We start from the raw sequence: 22,318 nt of genomic DNA, 5'->3' as shown, positions 1-22,318 counted from the left end.
TGTATGTAAGATACAGTTAATGCCATCATCCACAAGTTCATATCAACTAGAAGAATCAATCGGTCCCCTCATGTAGTTGTTATAGTAGTTCTTTTTTCACTCTCAATCTGAAAACATATACTCTAGGTAAACCACAACCAAGAGACCACAATGAAAGAATTTCTCGTTTCAACCAAGCGCAGCAAGCAATACCACTGAGCACTGCAGGAGTTCTCTCCCACCGTCCCAGTCTGCATCTCTCTCCACCAACCAGACGACACTATTGACCCTAGAAATTAAAAGGAGAACAGCCAACTCAGAGCCGGAAAGCCTTAAAACATGTCTAAACGCCCTCGCGTCTCAAGGGCCCCCTCACCGGGTCAATCACCTGAGACCTGGTCAAGGTCACCGTCCCCAGCATATTCAGCGCCATCTTGCGAACGTTCCAAGATACTCTTGCAAGACACGGACGAGCCTGCTGTCGAAGTGATGCATTGTTCACTTCCTCCCCATAGGGACGTCATTTTCTTCTCCTCCTATGAAGATTATGAAGTACACTATTTACAAACGCACGTCAACAGATGTTCAGAGTGTGGGAAGAATTTCCCTACAGATCGATTCCTGAATCTGCATATCGAGGAGAATCATGATCCACTCGTTGCTGCGAAGAGAGACAAGGGAGAGAAAACGGTTCGTCAGCCCTGTGAACATTGTTTTCTGAATCAATTACTGTGTTAACAAGGATCACGGCTAACGGGAGCCCCTGCGATGCAGTACAGTTGCTTCGTCGAGGATTGCGACAGGAAATGCTCTACGCCTCAAAAGCGACGGATGCACTTGATTGATAAACATATGTTCCCAAAGGTATTTTCCTTTTACGATCGCGATTTCTCATTGTAACTAATAACTAAGTCGCAGACGTACAATTTCTACATCGTCAACGACGGTATCGATAAGCAAATATCTATGCTGAGATCACCAAATACACACAGACGACGCATATCGGCTACCGCGCCATCACTGCAGGAAGGAAGGCTGAGAAACCGAAAGACATCCGAATCGCACTCACCTGCGGTCTCTCATGAAGTGTCCAAACAAAGCGTGCGACATGTAAGTCGGGAGGAAATGGAAATCACTCAACTAGAGGAGTCCTTGTCCGCGTTGCGATTTGTCCCGGCAAGTGTTAGTAGAAATCAGAGGAAAACCGGGAGTAAGCCTGACTAAATCCATGTAACAATACTTTATTCCACTGTTAGACTAATGCAAAAATACATCATGGAAACGACTCAGCATCTCAAGGTTGCGCAACACGGACATAAGTGTAATGAAGGCAAGCGAGAGTATACCAAATAGTCTTCTCCTCCCGTTAAAGACATACAAGTATGTTGACGACATTCTGACCGCTGGGACTGATAACGACAACACAAATCGACCGCTCGACGCAGCGAGAACGCCAGTATAGACGACACCTTTCGGATCTTCTCTCGTTCTCTGGAGCCTCCCCAATCCCCTTTTTAGCAGCAATGACAAGCTGCTCCGGGGCTATGGCCAGAAAAGACTGGAAAGCCACGACCGCATCTTCACCGTGTATGAGCATCCTGACTAATTTATACAAGACCCAAACCAGGTGGTGAAAGGAAAAAGTACCAAGAACAAAGGCCTCAAGCACAAAAATAGAAACATAATAGATGAGGGATTAATTCATAGACGCGGGTATATAGCAACATCACATATCATCCATGTCGATGAGACTGAAAGCATCAATGATTCACAGGCCAGTGAGCCGCGATGGAAATAACGATTCTGTTCACTTTGCAGTCAACAAGGTAGGGTACCCTAACAAGTTCGGAGAACAAATAGGGCGCTTGCAATGCTCCTTCTTCGCAGGGGAATGGGTTTCTTCAGCGGGCAGATCGTCTGTCGGAGTCTGGAAGGCTGCATGCGGACCGGTTCCAAAACGGACGGACAAACGTATTCCGGAAGTCATAGCTGATTTTCTAAGACATCAGCATAAGCATCCAAGCTTGACCCAACCAAATCAACTATCGCCCAACTTGTGTTTCCCTTGAAGGTCCTTGCCCAGACCCGAACAATAGCGACGCTTAGTTGTTTGGCCTTGTAAGGATTAGCCATAAATTCCATATCGGGCGCCCCTGGCGGGTCAACTGCCATGTCAGTCTCGTCCATCATGCTCTTGATCCACAAAAGTAATTTTCTTTCATGGTCTGACAACCTCTGCTCCGAGTGCGTAGCTGGTATTGAGAGTAGCCATCGGCTCAAGAGAAAAGCGCATTCCAAACTGCAAAGGGAATGCTGAATACTCCAGAAGAACGAATGGGTTCTCGCCACAAAGTCGATTCCGAGACGTACGGGGATGGACAGTGCATGGGCAGAATGCAGTAAGGCCATAATGAGACGTGGGCTCCTTGCTATGGGCGGGGACTCGCTTAAGGCCCTGGCAATCTGAACTGGGTCTTGAGTGATCAAACGACGGCAAGGGCCCAAGTCAACATGCAATCTGATGTAAGCGAGACCTAGAAGGGCAGTAGAGGTGAACGCAATCGGCCCTGCTGGATTCTGAGGATCAATGCTGGATTCTGGAGTGCGTTTCCATAATGCCTTCCAAGCGCTCAGAGAGTTGTCTAAAACAGCCAAGTCATCGGGTCTGAGACTTGTGCCTTGCATAGTGGGCGCAGATAGACACAGTTGACGCGCGAAAAAGATTTGCTGTATAATAGCGTGTATAAGGATATAGTTTCCGAGGGGCGAGATTGGTGCCGAAGAGTTCGAGATGCTCGACTTTAAGAACAGTTTGGCGAATGCCTCCTGGAAAGGAACATCCACCCCAGGCCGGGTGCGACTGAGCCGTCTCCACTGAGTCGCATTGCTCGCTTTCCAGACGTCGTGAGAGCATGGCATGTTTAATTTCAACTCCGCGTTCAGGATCAGAGGGGGGATGTTGTACATGATGGAGTGTAGATTGAAAAAGCAGTAGACGATGAGCTTTGTGCGTCTGTTGCCCTCTCTCCGTATCCACTCCTCCCAGCTGTTTGGGTCAGGACTGGTCGCTGGTTCGGAGAGTCCATGCTCTCGAACGAGCCTTGCCAACGTGCTTTGCAACGATAAAATTTCCCGAAGGAGTTCGGGATGTCTTTCCCAAGATGCAAAAACCGTGAGTAGCAAGAATGTGCGAATCACTTCCATATGAGCATCCGAATCATCTGATACATAGATTGAGGGATCGACAGGATGCGGCATAGACTGCTGCTGTTGCTGGAAGGGGCTACTAGCATGATTCGACATGGCCGACGAGCCGCGCGAGTTGTGGAATCCCGAACCGGGAGAATAAAAATTCCATGTCGGGCATGGCACTTGCTTGCTGTCTCTTCTTCGGAGGCGCTCGAGCAGTATTGTTTTTGCTGCGTGAAACAGGTCAATTCCTCGATTGTTTTCGAATCGATAATGCGACCCTGCTGCCGCTAGTGCGAGTGTCAGCTCAGGAGAGCATTTGGCAACCGAAAGTGTTGGGACATGAATAAAAGGAAGATGCTCATTCAGTCCGTTGATATAGCCAGCAAAGAAGCGAGACAGAGCGTGTCTTGATGGAGGTACAAAGCCCTTCGGGAGAATATAAGCAAACTCCTCAAGTTTGGAAACGAAGACCTGGCGGTCAGCGTTTGAGATATCCCATGCCGGACGTGGACCATCGTCGCCGAAACCTAGTCGATCATCCACTTCGTGGGATTCGGGTTGCAGTGAAGGTAAACGAGATCCAAAATTTGAGAACGACGGAGGATCGTCGGCCGAGCGCGGGTCATTCATGATTTCTGTACCTAGCCTGGACGTTTCACGAAGAGATGGCTTGGAGTCAATCGAGAGAGTAGTTGGCAGCATGGGTTCCTCGACAGTGGAAAACACTCCTGAGTCCCAGTCGGACGAGAGACCAACGCTTTCTAGAAAGACAGTGAAGTCCTGGACCGGATCACCTAAGTCAGTGAGATCAAGGATCGACGGTTCAAGCCCGTAATTTTCGGTGATTGGCCTGTCCGTGACATGAGGGATTGGCTGAGGAGGGCCGACGGTATGTGAAGGCTTTCGCATCGACTCAAGAGCTTCCTGTTGGCCTTCAAGAGCTACATGGCTGGCAGCATGAGACAGGAGATTCAGATCATATCCCCATGAGGGGTTGAAATGCGTTGTCTCTATTATCGGTGCTGGCTGGACATGGACCTCAGGCGGAGGCGGCGGGATCGGCTGTGGCTGGACTGGTATTGCATCTGCAAGCTCGAGCATTCGCGACTCATGATGGGCCGTCTGTATCATAGAGGATGGCGTCGAAGGCACCTCATGGTTACTGTGGTTTCGATGTTCTCGATTGGCCGCAGCCTCGGCGGGATGGACTAAGCGCTCATGTCGTACAAGTAGGTCGCTACAGAGTTTTCCCTCATATTGTTAGCGCCAGTCGAGACCTATGCAACGTAAGGTAACAGCCTACCTCCTTGCAAACGATTTGGAGCATATGTCACATGAGAACGGTTTTTCCTTCGTGTCTACGATAATGGATTAGCATTTCCGTTATTCCTCAGCGCACCCACAGGGCCAATTCCAGGGTTACTCAACGAGTGCGGAGATGTCGTTGGAGGTGCTCCAAGCGAGCGAAGGACCTGCTGCAATATTCGCAGGACAAAGACTTTCGATGTGGCGTGGCATTTTTCTTCTTCACTTTACCTTGAACAGTTCTCTCTTCCTCCATGGCGAATTGCCTTGGAATTGGAGCATATCCTCACAGATGAGCAACAGACGAGCGGGGAAGAAAAACTGTGGGGTCGAGGCATGAGGGGGGTTACTAGCTGTAAAGAACCAAAGGATAGTCAGTCACGTGAAGCCATAGTCCATCCGCACTGAGGGAATTTTTTCCAGAGCAGCACACGGCCACGCTGATAATAATGATATTGGTCGAATGTCGCATAGGTAGACATTCGGTCTCATTGATGGCATATATATTTATCTAACGCTCTGATAGAAGAATGTAGCTCATGTTCGTCCAACAAATTGTACTCCGTAGAGTTCTCCGTCCCTGACATGCAATTGATAAGGTATATACTCCATCCTACTTGCATATTTACACTCCGCCATCCCCACTGGTGCGGAGATAAAATGATTTACCCAATATCTAACCTTTCTTTCCTTCATGTAACTCTTGATGAGACTATCTCGATATTCGGGTGTCTAGTGTGAACGGAAGAGACGGGGAAAGGGATCACTAGTCACTACAGCAAGAACCTAACCATGGTATTACATGGAGAATGTGATGATGGCATTATAGCCCATTGGTTTGCTACTGCAGCTACTGATGGTGATGAGGAAACCCACATGGGTTTCCTTCCTCTTTATTTTAAGGACTGAATATACTACTGCACCATGTGGCCCTCAGCTGTAATCTATAAATTCGGCGTCACCAAAAGGCCCGGAGAACACTGAAAGTATCGATCCATATCGGGTTGGGAAAAATAAGACGAAATATATATTTGCATTGCATAGCACCCAACACCAACAATACCTACAGCACTTCGATATTCTCCGTCAGGAAGGTGTGTACGAGGCAGAGGATAATGAGTGAGTGAAATTAATTTATGAATGGTCCCTTCTCAATCGATAAGACAACCGTTACTTGGCCATGACTTCCGAACCATTCGCTACTCGGGAGGAACAGAAATATGCTAGGGCAAAGCACATCAATCCTTCTGCTTGTAAATTAGATAATACTACAATCATCATTACTTCTGGTTTGCAAAACTAGATCACTTATCTTTTCTCAAGAGAACCGTTAGATCCATGTGGAAGCCTATGTATATGAATACAGCTACTAAAGGGACAGCCTGGGTGAGGTAGGAACGCGCGACCCAATTTCTACATGTCAGCTTGAACAGGCTTGAGGGGATGCCAGGCCATTGAGTCGTGATTTCAATCGTTCTCAGGCCTGCACGCGGAAGAGCTGAAGTGCTTAGCTTTCAGCTGATATGGAAAGACACCACTCAAAGCGAGGCAGAGACACAGAATGAACGACCAACTGTGTGATTTGAGCTTCAAGCCTGGGTAAAGCCAGCATGAGAGGTTCAAACCAGCAGCGAATCTGAGTCAGGGATGCATATTGAATCCCAAGGTGACGGCGGAACCCATGGAGAGCTCTTAATGTGCCTGGAGATACGGGTCAAGACAGTTCGCCCAAGCTGGACTCTCAGCCACTAGATGAGAGCTTTATTTCGAGGCGAAAGGGCCCATGACTAGGACGAGACGATCTCATAGCTTTCTCCTACGATCTTGGAGAACGTGCGGATACAGTATACCACTGCTCATGCTCGCAGGCGAGACTGTGTTGGCCTGGTCCTGATGTTCTGGAACTCTGGTTTGCTCCATAGACAGCTCGTATGAAAATGCATGTGGGCCCAACAAAGTAAACTCCATCGTGTTGGAATACGGAACCCGAAGTATGAATGGACACAGTATTGGATGTATTGTTCGTCATTCCGAAAGATTGTAATGCAGATAGTATTCAGTCTGTCTCAGTCTGGGAAAAGTTTGAATATGGAGGAGCATAGTCCGCTGCTTTTATGAGGATCCCAGTCTTTCTAGGGGATATCTAGAAAGAGGGACATGACAAGGGAATACTGTGTAGATGGCCCCAACGAACTTAAGATCCATCCCAACCTACCAAATGGGAGTGATGGGCACTTGATGAATATGACGATCCGATGTCAAAATTACCTAGTGTTGAAGTGTGAACCCACCAACACTGATTCCGCAAGCTAAGAATAGCTCACTGAAATTGAATCAGTGAAGGCAATTATGGTGATAAGTATTGGGAAAGGGGATGGATTTAATGGAACGGAGGGGCTCTATTGTTTCAGACTGTCTGGCCCCTGACAAATCTCAGCAGCGCGGCGTGTTTGAGAAAATGATTAGATACTTCCGTTGCGTGTCGGAGGTATTGTCCCCGACCGATCGGGCCTCCACAGAGATACAGTTGTTGTCAGTGTCGCAGGAGGGGTGATCACTCAGCATTATATTATTATTACTTCTTTGCATGCTTATTGTTCATTTAATTATCCCTTGCGGACGAGCCAAAGAAGATAACATCTGAGTGTTTGATGTCCTTGTACTCCTACTGCTGGCGTCCTCTCTCCCTTCCCCGCGTCTCTCAGCTTCTGAGACTGCTATAGTGAAGCAGTTAAAGCCGGATCGTGAATTGGCTTAGCTCTTGCTTATCCAAAGCGTCAAGGTCAGATCAAAAGAATCAGGTATTCACGGAGGAGTTGTGTACACACAGTCATTACTTTCACTGTAAGCAGGCTAGTGATATTTTCGCTCCTTGTTATCCCTCTGGAGCTTAACCTTTCTTCTTTGCTGGCCACTCTTCGCTCTTCCTGCCAAGTGGGCTTTGTTTCTACTGGAAGGAACAAAAAAATGATCCTATAGACAGATTGACTGATCAGCGTCGTGATATAGAGAACTCTGGACCTCGCGCCGGTTGAAGTCAAACAGCTGTCAAAGTCGCACAGTCAGTCGGCCATATAGCTCTCGGGAAAACGCCGGTACTATGTTATGCCATTGAATCCGAGTGTATCCATAGGGCATAAGATCGCGCCAAAGCTCGATACAGTTGCGATACGGTCATTATAAAACAGCGTCCGCAAGATATACCAGCTATGTTAGCGTCGAAGATTCAATATTCGGCGCCTTTGGGCATGACAGGATCCCAGGCTACGGCACCAACATATCATATCGGACCATCGCACAAGTCGACAACGGGGACGTCTTCGCAGGACGGGATGCTGTTTACAAGCCCAACAGAGTCGGAGTTCTCCTTGAAGGATGGTCATGATGCCGTTCGGTGGGTGCCACCTAATCTGTCTTGGAGGTTTCCGCGGACGGCTGATTGCAACTTTTCCAGGTCGTGGGATGAGAAACAAGTGATCAACTGGTTGCACAGCATAAATTGCGGCCAGTATGAGTCTTTATTCAGAGGTACACATTGAGTAGCGGCATGGTACCCAGAATCTAATATGACGGAGTCACTGACGGTATCCAGCAAACAATTTCAACGGAGACAACCTTATTGAATGTGACCAGAAAATTCTTCAGGAAATGGGTATCAAGAAGGTCGGCGATCGAGTGCGGATTTTTGTAGCCATCAAAAAGCTCAGAAACAAGAGTGTCAACAATCTTAGACAAACAAACATGGTGAGTGAAGTAGTGTCACAGATGGAACCTCGGCTTACCCTGATGAAGAATCAACTCGCTGCACTTGAGGCCCCTACGTACGCTCCGACTTCAGACTCTCGACTCACCAACCTCCGCCAACGAAGTTCGAGCAATCGCCGTATGTCTCGCTTAGTCGACAATGGTTCACATGTCTACTCCACGGGAAAATCATCGTCACGCCCAGGGTCTCCGTTGAGAAATCAGCGGTATGCTGCGAACAGCCCAATGGAAACTGGTCGGAAAGAGGGTTATTTTGCTCATCCCTCCTCCGGCGGCTCGAATTCTGGCCGAAACCCAGGAACACCTAGCGACGGCGGCCATAGTCACAAAGGTGGCTTACATCTGAGGCAAAACCCTAGCATTGATGGTCTGACAATGGGTGCTTTGCCCGCAAATTCGCCTGTTATCAGGGTCATATACACTGGCGGACAGACCAAGGTGCTGGATATCAAGCATTGCAAGACCGCTGACGAGATTATACTGTGCGTCCTCAAGAAGCTGCAGCTACCCGAACACCAGTATCGCAACTATTGCTTCTACGTGCTCGACGGCTTGGAACCAGATCCCTCGAACTGTAGGCGACTTGCGGATCACGAACTCATGGAGATTTGCGAAGGGTCGAGCAGGTCCGAGCGCGGACGTCTCATTCTGCGGAAAATTCACGCTGGGGAACCAGATACTGATGAGCTCCGTCGTGCTTCTCAGCTTGCGCTGGATGAGAGCCAAATGACACACATGAATGCTCTGAGCAGTTCAAATGTGCGCAATCAGATTAAAATACAACAACTCACAGGTGAACCATGGCATCATATCAAACAACCATTGTCGCCTGCGTCTGCCCGGCACCCTCAGGGTCATACTGAGCATGACCCATCTCTCCAATTGAACACCGAACGCCCCTCTGTGGCCAAGTTGCGATCTTTCTTTGGGGCTCGCCCACCTAGCGAGATGATTATCCATGAACTTACGTCATATTTCCCCGGTCATCAGCGTGAGGATATTGAAAAGACCATGCGCATGTCGATTCGGAGATCCCAACGCCTCAGCCGGGCAGCAAGTCGCCTGAGCGTCCTCAGCAACACAAGCTATGCATCGAGCTTGAGGGATGCGCCCCCGATTCCGAGCATCGCTGACACCTGGCTCAATCCTGGGGCGCAACCTACACGAGCCTCGAGGCCGCTCTCGGTGTCCAGATTCAACCTTCCGCAAACATCATATAGAGATTCCATTGCCTCAAGCTCTCTTCAGCCTCTTCAGGAGGAGTCTCCCATTGAGCCGAATCGCAAATCATATGTTTCCTTCGATAGTGGATCGGATGATCCGAGTAACTCTCGCCAAAGCCTTCTTGATGAGAACGCGAGCGTTGCAGCGACAGATGGCGGATCTTTCAATGAGAGGTTGAGTGTCTTGGTGGCTGAAGATGGGGAAGAGGAGGACGATGGCCTTAACGAGTTCCTTTCAGGGAATAATTTTGCACCCAAGAACTGGATGAAGGGATCTCTGATTGGCGAGGGATCGTTTGGTAGTGTCTTCCTTGCTCTTCATGCGATTACTGGAGAGCTCATGGCTGTCAAACAAGTGGAAATACCTTCGGCGACCAAGGGTACTGAGTTTGACAAGCGGAAGAACAGCATGGTGACAGCACTTAAACATGAGATTGAGCTGTTGCAAGGCCTTCACCATCCAAATATCGTCCAGTATTTGGGCACCTCTGCGGACGACCAATACCTGAATATTTTCCTGGAGTACGTCCCGGGCGGCTCAATAGCCACGATGCTCAAACAATACAACACCTTCCAAGAGCCGCTGATTAAAAATTTCGTACGTCAAATTCTGGAAGGTCTTTCCTACCTCCATAGTCGAGACATCATCCACCGTGATATCAAGGGCGCCAACATTCTGGTGGATAACAAGGGCGGTATCAAAATTTCCGACTTTGGTATTTCCAAACGTGTTGAAGCCTCTACTCTTCTCGGTGCCCGAGCCAGCGGGAGCGGAGGTGGTCATCTTCATCGACCTTCTCTGCAGGGAAGCGTGTATTGGATGGCACCGGAAGTCGTGCGACAGACAGCCCACACAAAAAAGGCGGACATCTGGAGTTTGGGCTGCCTTGTCGTGGAGATGTTTATTGGGGCCCATCCTTTCCCTGATTGCAGTCAGTTGCAAGCTATTTTCGCCATTGGTAGCAACAGTGCGAGACCCCCGGCTCCCGAACACGCGAGCAAAGAAGCCATGGCCTTCTTGGACATGACCTTCCAAGTCGATTATGAGAAAAGACCCACCGCGGAGGAGTTGCTGCAGAGCCAGTTCTTGTCTGCACCGCTGGCGTGAGATGCAGCCCAATTTCAGACATGATTCAATAGCCCGTCGCCGCTCCTTGGATGATAGCGCGCTGCTCATGCTGTCCGCCACAAACATTAGACGTTTCCCAAGGTCCATTCCCTCTTCATTCCGAAGGCGTATCGAACTTTGCATCTTCCCTTTTATGAACTTGAATACCCCAGAGCCTTCCCGTCTTATTGTTCGCTTTCCTCTTTACCACTTCCTAAATGCAAGGCTATCACCTCAAAGGGCGTTTTGATATCCGGTAGAACTCTGATATTTCATTGATTGCATTTGTTGCTTTTCGTGTGCCATACATAAGCGGGCATCGCAGCTCTTGAATAGGATCAAAATATGACATCTAATGTCCGTGCTTTATGTTGCCTTGGGTACTAGATCACAAGAAGCTTAAAAGATCTTTCGCGTCTAATCACGGAATTTATGTTCTCGACGTGAAGGAGGCAGTCGCTCGTATATGAAGGGTTGCCACATGGCGCAGCAGTGCGAAAAATAATGTTCATGCATAAAAGTATGTTTTTTCAGCTCGCCAGGAAAACGTAAATTTATCACATGATTTCTATAATACAACTTGATTGCCAGTCAACATAAAATACAACATGAGCTAGCATATCGCTCAGAAGCCACCTGGTTCTTTGAGTCTGGCATGTTTGTCCCAGGTGACGAAACACATATAATCAGGTGGATAAAACTCGACGTCTAATCGACCATCTTTCCATAGAAGGGAATACCCATGGCGCTGAGAAGAAGACGGGCGTCCTTGTCGGTTCTGGCAGTTGTATGAATCGTGATGTGAGCACCAGGGATCATCTTTGGGGGGTACCTATTCGGAAAAAGTACGTTAGCCTGAGAGATACATGTAAGTTTGTTTGAAAAACCACATTTCGACTTACATGTCGTAGTTGACCTCGATTTCAGGGAAAAGAGCCACGTTCTCGGGCTCAAGACCGAACGTGATGTTTCCGCTGCTATCACCGCTGGTACCCTTGACACCTTCCCAGTCCTTGATTCTAGGCAGAACAACATCGACTAACTTTCCGAAGAAGTGGAGCATATCCTCACCGCGCAGTTCTGCTTTCACCGCGACGGTGTCTCTACCAGGCGCAATACCCCAAGTGGCAACACTGGCCTTTGATTTAAATGTCTGAACGCGGACATTGGAAATAGCCTGAACGGCCATACCAGCGACATGAAGCCAGGATGAGTTCTCCGTAGCAGCTTGCTTGACGTAGCTGTGGATGGTGATGCGCTCGAGCTGGGGAATGTTGTTGAAAGTGATGGGTTTGCGGAGCAGTCGTAGGACATCGCCGCCACGAGGCCCACGTAGCGGTCGGTTCTTGTGGTAAGGAGAGCTGTCGTCCCACTCACGGAGACGAGAACCTTTCGGTGGGGGTTTGAACCCGGGAGGGGTGTGAACGTAACAGAGGGTGAGAATGTCTGGAGAGATGGTCGATTCCCATGTCTGTGTTACTCTGGGAAGTGAAAAGGGGCCAGGAACAAAGAGTCGAGAAGAGGGATCTGATGGTGGAGGAGGTCTGTGAGGGTGTAGAGGGCCACGGTCGTATTTGGGTGAACGGAACTGATAACTACATTCTGGTTTTAGTATCAATGACCTCTTGAGCGAACGCAGCTTGAACTAGCAATGAAATAGAACAATAATGCTTACCGACTTCGAGGCAACTGTGTTTTACGCACCCTTGACCTCGCTACCGGATCAAATGACTTCACAATGTCGTCCGATACGCTGGCACTTAAAGAGCTTGACGACTCGAGGTCCCTAATTGGGGACTTCGACGATGCCTGATCTGAGGCATTGCGCCGCCAACAAATGCTCTGAAGGCGAGATGATGGTGCAAAGGCCCTTGGCAATGACCTTGCCAGGAACCTGGATGACTCGCTGGCAGCCATTGGGGTTTGAAGACGGGGTTGTTGATTCAGTCGATCAATATCGGATTTCCAAAAATTACTTCCGGCTTGGAGTCTCGGTAGGTCACGTGCAGGAACAGAGAAATTTGAGCCTGGACGATCTGGCATCCATGCAAGGCAACAAAGGTCACTCCGCATAACAAGAGGCTCCACATGTGATCAGCTTCATCACCCCGCCAAAAAGATAGCAAGCTAGATATACATTTTCTAGAGGTCTCCACTACTTCTGTTCCGGAATTATTCTCATGGCTTGTTCCTTGTTGCATTTTTAGCATCTTACGATTTATCTTATGTCATTTCTAGATCATCTCGATTTTGTCCTCTTTGTGACCCATGAACAATCAACATTACTGCTTCTAGTGCCGCAGAAGTCTTGTCAGAAGAGCTAAGCACCTGATATGCTCACTGACTCAACCAAAGAAATCATTCTTGCACTTGACAAGAATATTGGAGCCTGAGCTCACCTTTGTTGTTACTATACATACCCAGAGTCTTCCTCATGTCGCATCCTACTCGGTACTTTGGACAACGCACCTGTCTCCTTATCACCTGAAGACACTTATTGCCTCCCTTCGAATGCGCTTAGTGACATTTGCCCTAAGCCTTAAGATATGAGTGGCATTCATCGATTCCTTACCCGGCGCGAGCGAAATAGCAGGAATGCAAAACAGAATAAAGATGAGGTACGGTATGAGGGAGCAGCTTTCACCAGGGTCTATGAATGCTAATACGCCTAAGGCTTCGACGATATTAGCCCGTCCTCTTTTCCGCGGATTTTTCGCATCCGATCGCAGGCCGGAGCCAGACCAAGAAGAGCAGAAGAAGGTAAGGAGGAATTTGCCCTGGCTGTCCCCCGTGTGAGATGTTCACAACTTTCATAGCTAAAGATACTGGGGCGCCGCATCGCACAACTTGGCTATACTGGCTTGAAGGAAGAGCATTTTGAGTATGCGCTCCAGTCCGCTCAGGGGGACATTGAGAAAGCTTTTGATTTGCTCCTCATCTTGGAGGATTCGATTGAGGGTATAATCAGAGCGTACACTCCAAGTACGAAACTTCTTGGAGCAGTCAACCGACAGGGTGTTACCTGCTACCTAGACGCATTGCTGTTTGCGATGTTTGCTCGTCTAGATTGCTTCGAAGCGATCCTATACAAGTCGTTCAACGACGAACCTCGTCGCAAGCTCTCAATATTGCTAAGACTCTGGGTCAACATGCTGCGCTCAGGAAAACTGATTACAACAGACATTGTACGTATTGACCTTACTTACCTTTTGTTAATTCAAAAAGTACTGATATTATTGGGCTTAAAGACCAAGCATTTGCAGGATGCACTCGCTGAATGTGGCTGGGAAGATGCAGCTCAGCTTCGCCAGCAAGATACTTCAGAGGCTTTTACATTCATCACAGAAAAATTAGAGTTGCCTCTGCTCACGCTAAAGATGGATATCTATCACACTGGAAAGGAGGATGTGAGCAGCGACCACAAATTTGTCAATGAGAGATTGCTGGAGGTAGCGATTCCTGAGCCTGTCGATGGGAGGACAGTGACACTGGAGGACTGTTTGGAATCGTATTTCAACAATAGGATTGAGGTCAAACGCCACCTTGAGCGACGCAATACTGCCGGCTCAACCAGATCTTTCGATTCCACGTCCAAAGGCTTTACATCGCATGTCGAGACTGTTGAGGTCAACCCGTCTCCTACAACTTCTCCAACTCAGTTGAGTCCACTGCGGTCCGAGGACCCAGCGCCATTAACGCCGATAATAACCCAGTCAGAAGTAAGTGGCTCAAGCACGCCTCGAGGCGCCCACATTCGGCGGACCAGCATCGTCCAAGAAAGATTCGTACCCAGCTCAGAAGATGGAGCAAACGCTGACGGTGGCACTACCGCGAAGAGTCACTCCAGGAGAGGATCTTATAGAAAGGAAGTTATGATGCCTGCGTGGCAATTCTTCAGTCTGATACGTAGGTGCATTCGATCCCCAGCGTGTGGGAAAAGAAGGGATTCTGATTCCAACTCCTATAGCTTGGTACACAGATAACACCCCAACGAATGATGCCCAGGTCGCGGCGCATTTTTCGTCGAAGAGACCAATACTGGGAATGTGCTTAAAACGTTATTCCATGCTTCCGAATGGGAAAGCTGTCAGACTGAGCACATACGTCGATATACCCACGGAAATTGGGCTTCCCCACTTCATTCAAGATGACAATATGGACGCAGACGGCCCCATTTATGGAAACTTCAAGCTGTCTTTGCAAGCGTTGGTTTGCCATCGAGGTAACTCAGTCGATTCAGGTCATTACATCGCTATCGTCAGAGGCACTAGTGCTGGCGCACCTCCTGCCAGCTCTCACGGATCGGAGCCTTCCCCAGACGCTCCTAGATACTGGATGCGCTTCGATGACCTGGCAGAGGAACGCGTTACCCTCGTCGACATTGAGCAGGCGCTGAAACTCGAGTCTCCATATCTCCTGTTCTATCAGATACTGCCTATCAATGAGGATGCGGCCGAAGCAAATTTTGCCACTAACGCTCCTTCCTCCGTTACATCGGAAGATTTTGGTGAACTTGATGCCGCGGGGATTGTGCGGAAGCTCCAGACATTGTCGACAGATAATACTGATTTTGAACTTACATCGGGATATGTTTCTGGCCGGCCAAGCGTCGAAATTACCACACCAGAGGACCCTGTAATCGGATTGACGGATGCGACTGGAAGGCAACAAAGCGTAGCCTTTTCGAATCCCGGCGATTCAACCAATAATCTCCAAGTGCATCCTGTCTCTTCGAAGTCGCCACGGATCCTGCCAAGGGACTTGGAAGACAAAAATTCCTTTTCATACTCCAGACGCGAGTCCAGATCAGCCAGAAGTAAGCCTACCAGTCGTGCCGGGAGTCAAACTAGCGAAAACAGGATTAGTGCAACATTCTCTCGCTTCACGTCCCGGCGCAGCAAAGAAAAGTTCACCAGCGACGGCTCTGCGGAAGACGACGTCGACGACTTTGCTGTGGACAATGACCTGGCCGGTCAAACTGGAGAGATGTCCGAGCGAATCAGTAGGGAGAGGAAGGAAAAGAGCCCCCGACGCTCCAAGGATCACGAGCGTTCTAAAGGCAAAGCGAAGGATCGGTCGCGAGAAAGATTTGGAAGAAAGCTGGAGCGGGAGTGCATAGTTATGTAACACTGTTTCATTCATTGCATCTACTCTTTGCTACTAATTTTGCTTGGAACCCTAGGGGAAAGGCACTTGATACCCAACCATGATTTACGATGCCTGTCTTAGCGAGAGCGCATTCGCTATTCTGTTTTATCTTCCTGTATGTCCATAGAGCACATGCCACACTAATCGAGATAGATGAAGAAGGAGATGCATTAAGAGACGTTCGAAACAAAAACTCACTTGAAAGAGATGTAGTTCATGGATTTTCTTGTACAGAGCCGTAAAGCATATATATTTCTGCCTGAGGCACCAGGAACTCCGCCTTCGTCAAGCTCCCCCCAATCTAGGTGATCATTCATTTATGACCAGATGATCAAGGATCAACATCAACTAATCAGTGCTCCTCCTTACCTGCCAGGCTCGTCGAGGCCTCGCTATGATTTAAAAGTCTTCCTTCTCTTTTCATAAACGGCGCATCATGGCGCTGAATGCATCCAGCGGTTATGTTGCTCCCAGCAACTTGACCGAAGCTCCGGATGCCTCACTCTCCATGTTTGATGTCCGACGTGTTCAGCTGAAGTTCCCATTAGCTGCGGATTTTGTCGCCGCACAAGTTGCTAACAATGTGCTCATTCTGGCCTTATCGACAAATCGCATCCTCCGTATAGACCTAGATACTCCCGAAGACATTGACGGTAACTGGAACCCTCTCAGATCATGCGCTCTCCCGCTGTCCTCGTAGCAATGCTAAGGCGTGTTGAACTAGATATTGACCTCCCAAAGAAGTCCTCGGAGATCGGAGTGATTCGTCGAATGTTTCTTGACCCCTCTGCATCCCATTTGATCATTACTACGACTCTTGGCGAGAACTACTATCTCCATACTCAGTCCAGACACCCCAAGTCACTGTCGCGTTTAAAGAACGTTTCGATCGAAAGTGTTGCCTGGAACCCGTCGCTACCAACGGCTTCGACAAGGGAGATCCTGTTAGGCACTACAGATGGTCAGATTTGGGAGACCTACATAGAGCCGTCCACGGAGTTCTATCGGCGCGAGGAAAAGTACGCCCACTCAGTTTACAAACTTTCGGAGGGGTCACCTGTGACTGGAGTTTGGACGGAACTGGTTCCTACAACGCCCGAGCAGAGACGAGTGCTGATCGCGACACATGGCAAGCTACTATATTTTCAGGGGCGGGCAGGGAGGCAAGGCAGTCAAGGTATATATGCTGAGCTCTTTCAACGGGAGGTACCAGTGGCGCACGAGATTCAGAAACCATCTGGTGCCGCGCCGTCGATGCTGGTGATCTCCGCCACCGCGGTTGATGGGCATAATGCGGATAGTTACGCCGAGAAAGAGTTCGCCTGGCTCAGTTCGCAAGGCATCTACCATGGTCAATTGCCTTATGCTTCAGGAAAAGCGGAAGGGCCCTTTGAAGGCGCCAGGATGCTACCGCGTTCCATGTTTCCTGCGACGGAGTCAGCTCGTGGAGGCAAGAAACTAATCCAAGATCCTATCACCGCTATGACACTGTCACAGTGGCACATTCTAGCTCTTGTCGAAGGGAAAATCGTTGCCGTCAACCGCATGAGCGATGAAATCATCTATGAGCAAGCAGTACTCGAGCCTGGACAGAGTACGTTAGGGCTTCTGACAGACTCTATGCAGCATACATATTGGCTGTTTACCAGCAAGGAAATCTTCGAAATTGTTGCCGAGGACGAGGACCGGGATGTGTGGAAAGTCTTCCTGCAGAAGCAGATGTTTGACCAGGCACTTGAATACGCTCGTGGTAGCGCGCAGAAGGATGCTGTGGCTACTGCTTCTGGCGACTTTCTAGCCAGCAAGGGCCGTTACCTAGAAGCGGCCAAGGTTTGGGGTAAGAGTAGCAAGGGGTTTGAGGAGGTCTGCCTGACTCTGATCAATCGTAACGAGCATGACGCTTTGCGGAAATATCTCCTTACTCAATTATCGACATACAAGAAGTCATCTACCATGCAAAGAATTATGGTTGCGAGCTGGCTGATAGAGGTTTTCATGTCGAAGTTGAACGCTCTTGACGATAACATAGCCACCAAAGCTGAGTTAGCTGAGGGAGCTAGCACCGAGGATATCAAAGATGAGCTGAGCAATGTTCGGGCCGAGTTCCAGGAGTTTGTGAACAAGTACAAGGCCGACTTGGACAAGAAGACTGCGTACGACATTATCAGTAGCCATGGCCGAGAAGAGGAACTGCTCTTTTTTGCGACGGCGACTAATGACTACAATTACGTCCTGTCTTATTGGATACAACGCGAAAAGTGGTCCGAAGCACTTAATGTCCTACAAAAACAGACGGATCCCGACGTCTTCTATAAGTATAGCAGCGTGCTGATGACCCATGCCGCGACTGGTTTAGTGGATATCCTGATGCGGCAGACTAACCTGGAGCCGGAGAGACTTATCCCTGCGCTTCTCAATTATAATAAGACTGTGAACGTCCCTCTCAGCCAGAATCAGGCCGTGCGATACCTCAACTTTATCGTTGTCAACCATCCCAAGCCATCGGCTGCAGTACATAACACATTAATCTCAATCCACGCCTCGAGCCCTTCACCTTCGGAAGCGGGCCTTCTCACTTACCTTCAATCTCAGCCGTCTTCGCCCCCTCCCTACGATGCCGACTTTGCGCTGCGGTTATGCATTCAACACGAACGTGTGCAATCATGCATCCATATATATAGTGCGATGGGGCAGTATCTTCAGGCCGTTGAGCTGGCTCTGCAGCATGAAGATATTGAACTAGCCGCGATCGTTGCCGATAGACCAGAAGGAAATGACAAGCTTCGCAAGAAACTGTGGTTGCTTGTAGCGGAGAAGAAGATCCGGCAGCCAGGCACCGGAATCAAAGACGCCATCGAGTTTCTGCGTCGATGCGAGCTTTTGCGCATCGAGGATTTGATTCCGTTCTTTCCTGACTTTGTCGTCATTGACGACTTCAAAGACGAGATTTGCAGTGCTCTGGAGGACTACTCGCGGCACATTGATGCACTGCGCCAGGAGATGGACAATTCGGCTCAGACTGCACGACAGATCCGATCAGAGATTGCGTCGTTGGATATGCGTTATGCAATTGTGGAGCCGGGGGAGAAATGCTGGACTTGCTCCTTACCGCTGCTTAGCCGCCAGTTCTTCGTCTTCCCGTGCCAACATGCATTCCACAGCGACTGTTTGGGCAAGGAAGTCCTCGAAGGCGCAGGCGGGAAGAAGAAGTACATCCGTGATCTGCAAGGGCAGCTGAACAACGCCGATATATCATCTTCTCGAAGGGAGGAGATAGTAAAGGAGTTAGACGGGCTGGTTGCTGAGGCATGGTACGTTTTTGTTCTTTGCTTTTCTTGACCAAATGCGACAAGACCCAACTAATTCCGCCGACAGTATCCTCTGCGGTGACCATGCGATCAAGCAAATTGACAAACCATTCATCACTGGTGCCGACGTCGATGAATGGGCTTTGTGATTATCTCGAGACTACCTGAGATTCGAGGCCTCTGACCTATTGTTTTCTTTTCTTGTATTTTTCTTCCCTAGCGCATGCCGATTGATTCCCCTTTGGTTGCATACTCTTGGATTGAGCGTTCAGCATGATGTATAGTTAAGGGAAGGATTCATCTGTATTTGAGACAGTGTATCTATAAATGCGTAAATGGATCAAAGAAGACGTATCACGTGGCCTATTACGTGCTCGCCGTCGCGAAACAACGATTATGTCTGTCTGGCACATTCATGGACCAGAACGACCGTCAAGGCCCAATTAGTCTAGGGCAGAACTATCATACAAGCGTTAGGATATCTCAAACAAAGCGTAACAAGACAAGACAGAACACGCGATTCCGCCCCAGAAGCATCAATCGTGACAGAAGCCATATACGTGCATATGCATACAAAGTACTCATCGTAACAATCGCAAGAGTTCCAGATCTTTCGCGACGGCGGGACTAAACGGCGCGCAGTCCTCCAGGAACCGCAGCATCTCGTCGGTCCACCGTTCCCAGCCGACGGGGAGGGTCTTGCGGACGCGCGGATCAGGGTGATGGGAGATACAGTAGAAGAGGAGGACTTGACCGAAGAACCTGATGACGGTGCGTCAGTATGTGCAGCTGCAGTGCAGGTCATGACAAGACAAGACGAGGCAGGGGAGTGGGTAAGCTTACTGGGAACAGAAAGCGAACTTGATCGGGATGCAGCTCTTCATTTTGCGGAAGATGCCCCCGACCGGGGGCCAGTCCATTGCGTGGCGGAGGCCGTTGCGCATTTGCTCAAGGTCGTGGTCTGTGATGTGTTGCGGGATCCGAAGCGCTTTGTACAGGTACGGCCGGCCGATGTGGAAATTGGCGATCATGTAGCGGCCGCGTAGCATCGCCTCTGTGACTGCTATGGCAGGCGATAGGGGCCGGTTATGATCGATGGGGAGAGGGGAGATCGGGGCCGGGGGAGGGTTCGGGTCCATAGGGGTGCTGGGTTGAGGGTCAGAGAATTGCAGCGCGGGAGGGAGATTGATGCGCCATTGCTCGAGTTGGTGGCGAAGTTCGGCGTTGACGGCCGGGAGGGGGAAGGTTCCTGAATCGGCTGAGGATGGTGTTAGAGGCCTCGGGCAGCGCAGGAGGAACAGGGTCAGAGGCGAAGACTTACAGTAGAAGTACAGTGAATGGCGGATCCGGGTAAGGATGATACGGTGGGCGACCTGCGCGAGGAAATGGTACTGGAAGAAGGATTCGTCTATCTCTTGTGTAGGGGAAGAGAAGCGAGCTGGCACGAAGCCGACGGATTCGAAGCCAATAAATTTAGGGATAGGGACGAGTTCCTCGAGACGTAAAAGTCCACTGGGCGGAAGATGCAGTTCCTGTACAAGGATGGTCTCGTTCATGAGAGTGTTCCAGTATACCCGTGATTTCATGTCTCCTTCCCACTCGTCGAAATTGACATCATGGCTTCGATTGTTAGTGGCTGAAAGCATTGCATGCCCGGAAGGGAAGTCAAAGGACTTACTTGGTTAGCATTGATAAACAGCACGTAGCAGCGCGGTGAATCATGGCCCAGGAATCCATGGGACGAAGGATCTGGCTGTAGTATACACTTCGATATCAGGTCAGCAGGCGCTCGTTTGGGGAGAAATGAAGCACTTACGAGGACAAGAGGTAAAATTGACAGCTCTGGATGTCATTGTCGCACATCAGGAAGCCAATCCGTCTCCGAGCTTCATTGAAGAACCGTAAGCCTGGCGGCTCCTCTTGGATGACCCCCATCCACTCCGGCGGTTCAAAGCGACTGCTTCGAGTTCCTGGCAAAGGATAGTTTCCTTCCTGATGGCTCAGGACAGCCAGACAGCCCAAGGCCATCACATTCAGAACCAGGCAGGTTTCAATGGTGTAGCCGAACCCGCTCTCAATCGCCGCACCCAGTGTGAAAGCGAAATAGAAGGCCTTGTCCATGATCGGCGTGAACAGATTGAAAGTAGCAAAAAATGCGTCCGAAAGTCCCTTGATCATAGCAAGGGGCAGTGCTTCCAGCCAGTCCTCTCCGGCCTGCGGGGGATACGGATATGTATACATAGACAGATGGGGACGCTTCATCTCCAGGTCAATCACATAATTCCTCCCCAGTCGTTCATGGGCTTCGAGAAGTCTCTGGGGCAAGATCTCTCGAGCTCCAGGCCAGAGGATCACGCCATGTTGACTGAAAGAGATCGATACATGGCCATTGGAGTCTTTTGTATTGGACCGTTCATCAAACACAAAGTCATCCGGCTCCCCCATTTCGGGGGTGAGATGCTGCGACTGCGAGTTTGACAAGGCGGCATGCTTGTCACTGGCGCGGCCACTCTGTCTCGGGGTAGCTGCATCTCTCAGGCCCTCAAGTGCATTAAGCATCTGTTGATGGAGAGGCTGCATGTCATCACGAACAGCCGACGAGATGTTCTCGAGCTTTGTCTCCAAGCGATGGAGAGTGCTCATGATCAGACTAAGTGACTGATCTCGTCTGAAAAGAATGTCAGCGACAAGAAGCCCCCGCCAGGCGCTGTCATCCCTCGGGACTTACTTGGACGATTTGCGCTCATTGTAGACGCACTCCAGGCCGAGCGACTTGCACAGTCCACATTTTGGGCGCGATTCATCGCACCTGGTCTTTTTCAGGCGGCAAGTCTCACATGCCTATACTTATGTCAACGATGGACCTGATGGCATTACAAGGCGAAAAACTTACTACAGTGGCGATGAAGTTCCTAGGCTTCTTGACGGATCCGCCCAAAGATTGGGGTGGTTCTGGTGACAGGAGATCATTGATGGGCAACAGGCCATTGGGACTGTTATCGATAGGCTCTGGTGGTGAGCCACCGTGGAACAATGACTCCTCGTACGGACGCTTGCTCATATTGCATGGTTGGCAAGTCGACGATCACTTTTTACTTGAGGATCACTGATACATCATTTAACAATCTATCCGGTAGGCGCCCGTATTAGTTGATGATGATAAAATCCTTTAGGTACTCTCTATGGGATAAGATATCAGTCATCGCCATCCCGAAGCGGAAGAGTCTTTTCTCTCCGTCTCGGCGGTGGGTGCGGCCGAAGCCGACGAGCCAATCACATCAGCCAATTCT

At 49.5% G+C, this 22,318-nt stretch overlaps 6 protein-coding genes across 6 annotated transcripts; 3 read left to right on the top strand and 3 right to left on the bottom strand.

Moving 5' to 3' along the window:
• Nucleotides 1-1,962: 1,962 nt before the first annotated feature.
• Aud_006280 (FTFMHR domain-containing protein) lies at nt 1,963-4,732 on the bottom strand (the record flags this gene model as incomplete). The annotated part of the gene is made up of 3 exons (XM_043291183.1): nt 1,963-4,408; nt 4,475-4,529; nt 4,600-4,732. 3 exons carry the CDS (start codon nt 4,730-4,732, stop codon nt 1,963-1,965), a joined length of 2,634 nt encoding a protein of 877 aa, XP_043147118.1.
• A 2,953-nt stretch (nt 4,733-7,685) lies between these two features.
• On the top strand, nt 7,686-10,572 carry Aud_006279 (STE11 family mitogen-activated protein kinase kinase kinase; the record flags this gene model as incomplete). Its single annotated transcript, XM_043291182.1, has 3 exons — nt 7,686-7,870; nt 7,931-8,004; nt 8,069-10,572. 3 exons carry the CDS (start codon nt 7,686-7,688, stop codon nt 10,570-10,572), a joined length of 2,763 nt encoding a protein of 920 aa, XP_043147117.1.
• A 708-nt stretch (nt 10,573-11,280) lies between these two features.
• On the bottom strand, nt 11,281-12,489 carry Aud_006278 (mitochondrial 54S ribosomal protein uL5m; the record flags this gene model as incomplete). The annotated part of the gene is made up of 3 exons (XM_043291181.1): nt 11,281-11,404; nt 11,475-12,167; nt 12,248-12,489. The coding sequence occupies 3 exons, from the start codon at nt 12,487-12,489 to the stop codon at nt 11,281-11,283; spliced, it is 1,059 nt and encodes a 352-aa protein (XP_043147116.1).
• Nucleotides 12,490-13,118: 629 nt separating this feature from the next.
• On the top strand, nt 13,119-15,699 carry Aud_006277 (ubiquitin C-terminal hydrolase family protein; the record flags this gene model as incomplete). The annotated part of the gene is made up of 5 exons (XM_043291180.1): nt 13,119-13,190; nt 13,246-13,332; nt 13,389-13,757; nt 13,821-14,478; nt 14,540-15,699. The coding sequence occupies 5 exons, from the start codon at nt 13,119-13,121 to the stop codon at nt 15,697-15,699; spliced, it is 2,346 nt and encodes a 781-aa protein (XP_043147115.1).
• A 457-nt stretch (nt 15,700-16,156) lies between these two features.
• On the top strand, nt 16,157-19,177 carry Aud_006276 (vacuolar protein sorting protein DigA; the record flags this gene model as incomplete). The annotated part of the gene is made up of 3 exons (XM_043291179.1): nt 16,157-16,373; nt 16,445-19,031; nt 19,096-19,177. 3 exons carry the CDS (start codon nt 16,157-16,159, stop codon nt 19,175-19,177), a joined length of 2,886 nt encoding a protein of 961 aa, XP_043147114.1.
• A 432-nt stretch (nt 19,178-19,609) lies between these two features.
• On the bottom strand, nt 19,610-22,089 carry Aud_006275 (putative C6 finger domain protein; the record flags this gene model as incomplete). The annotated part of the gene is made up of 7 exons (XM_043291178.1): nt 19,610-19,790; nt 19,872-20,286; nt 20,350-20,648; nt 20,707-20,793; nt 20,845-21,696; nt 21,757-21,869; nt 21,922-22,089. 7 exons carry the CDS (start codon nt 22,087-22,089, stop codon nt 19,610-19,612), a joined length of 2,115 nt encoding a protein of 704 aa, XP_043147113.1.
• Between the last annotated feature and the right edge of the window lie 229 nt (nt 22,090-22,318).

The sequence above is a fragment of the Aspergillus udagawae genome, assembly GCF_001078395.1.
Source record: "Aspergillus udagawae IFM 46973 DNA, scaffold_4, whole genome shotgun sequence".
Lineage (NCBI taxonomy): Eukaryota > Fungi > Ascomycota > Eurotiomycetes > Eurotiales > Aspergillaceae > Aspergillus > Aspergillus udagawae.
The sequence above is the reverse complement of the archived record's forward strand: the minus strand, read 5'-3'. Positions and strand labels throughout refer to the sequence as shown.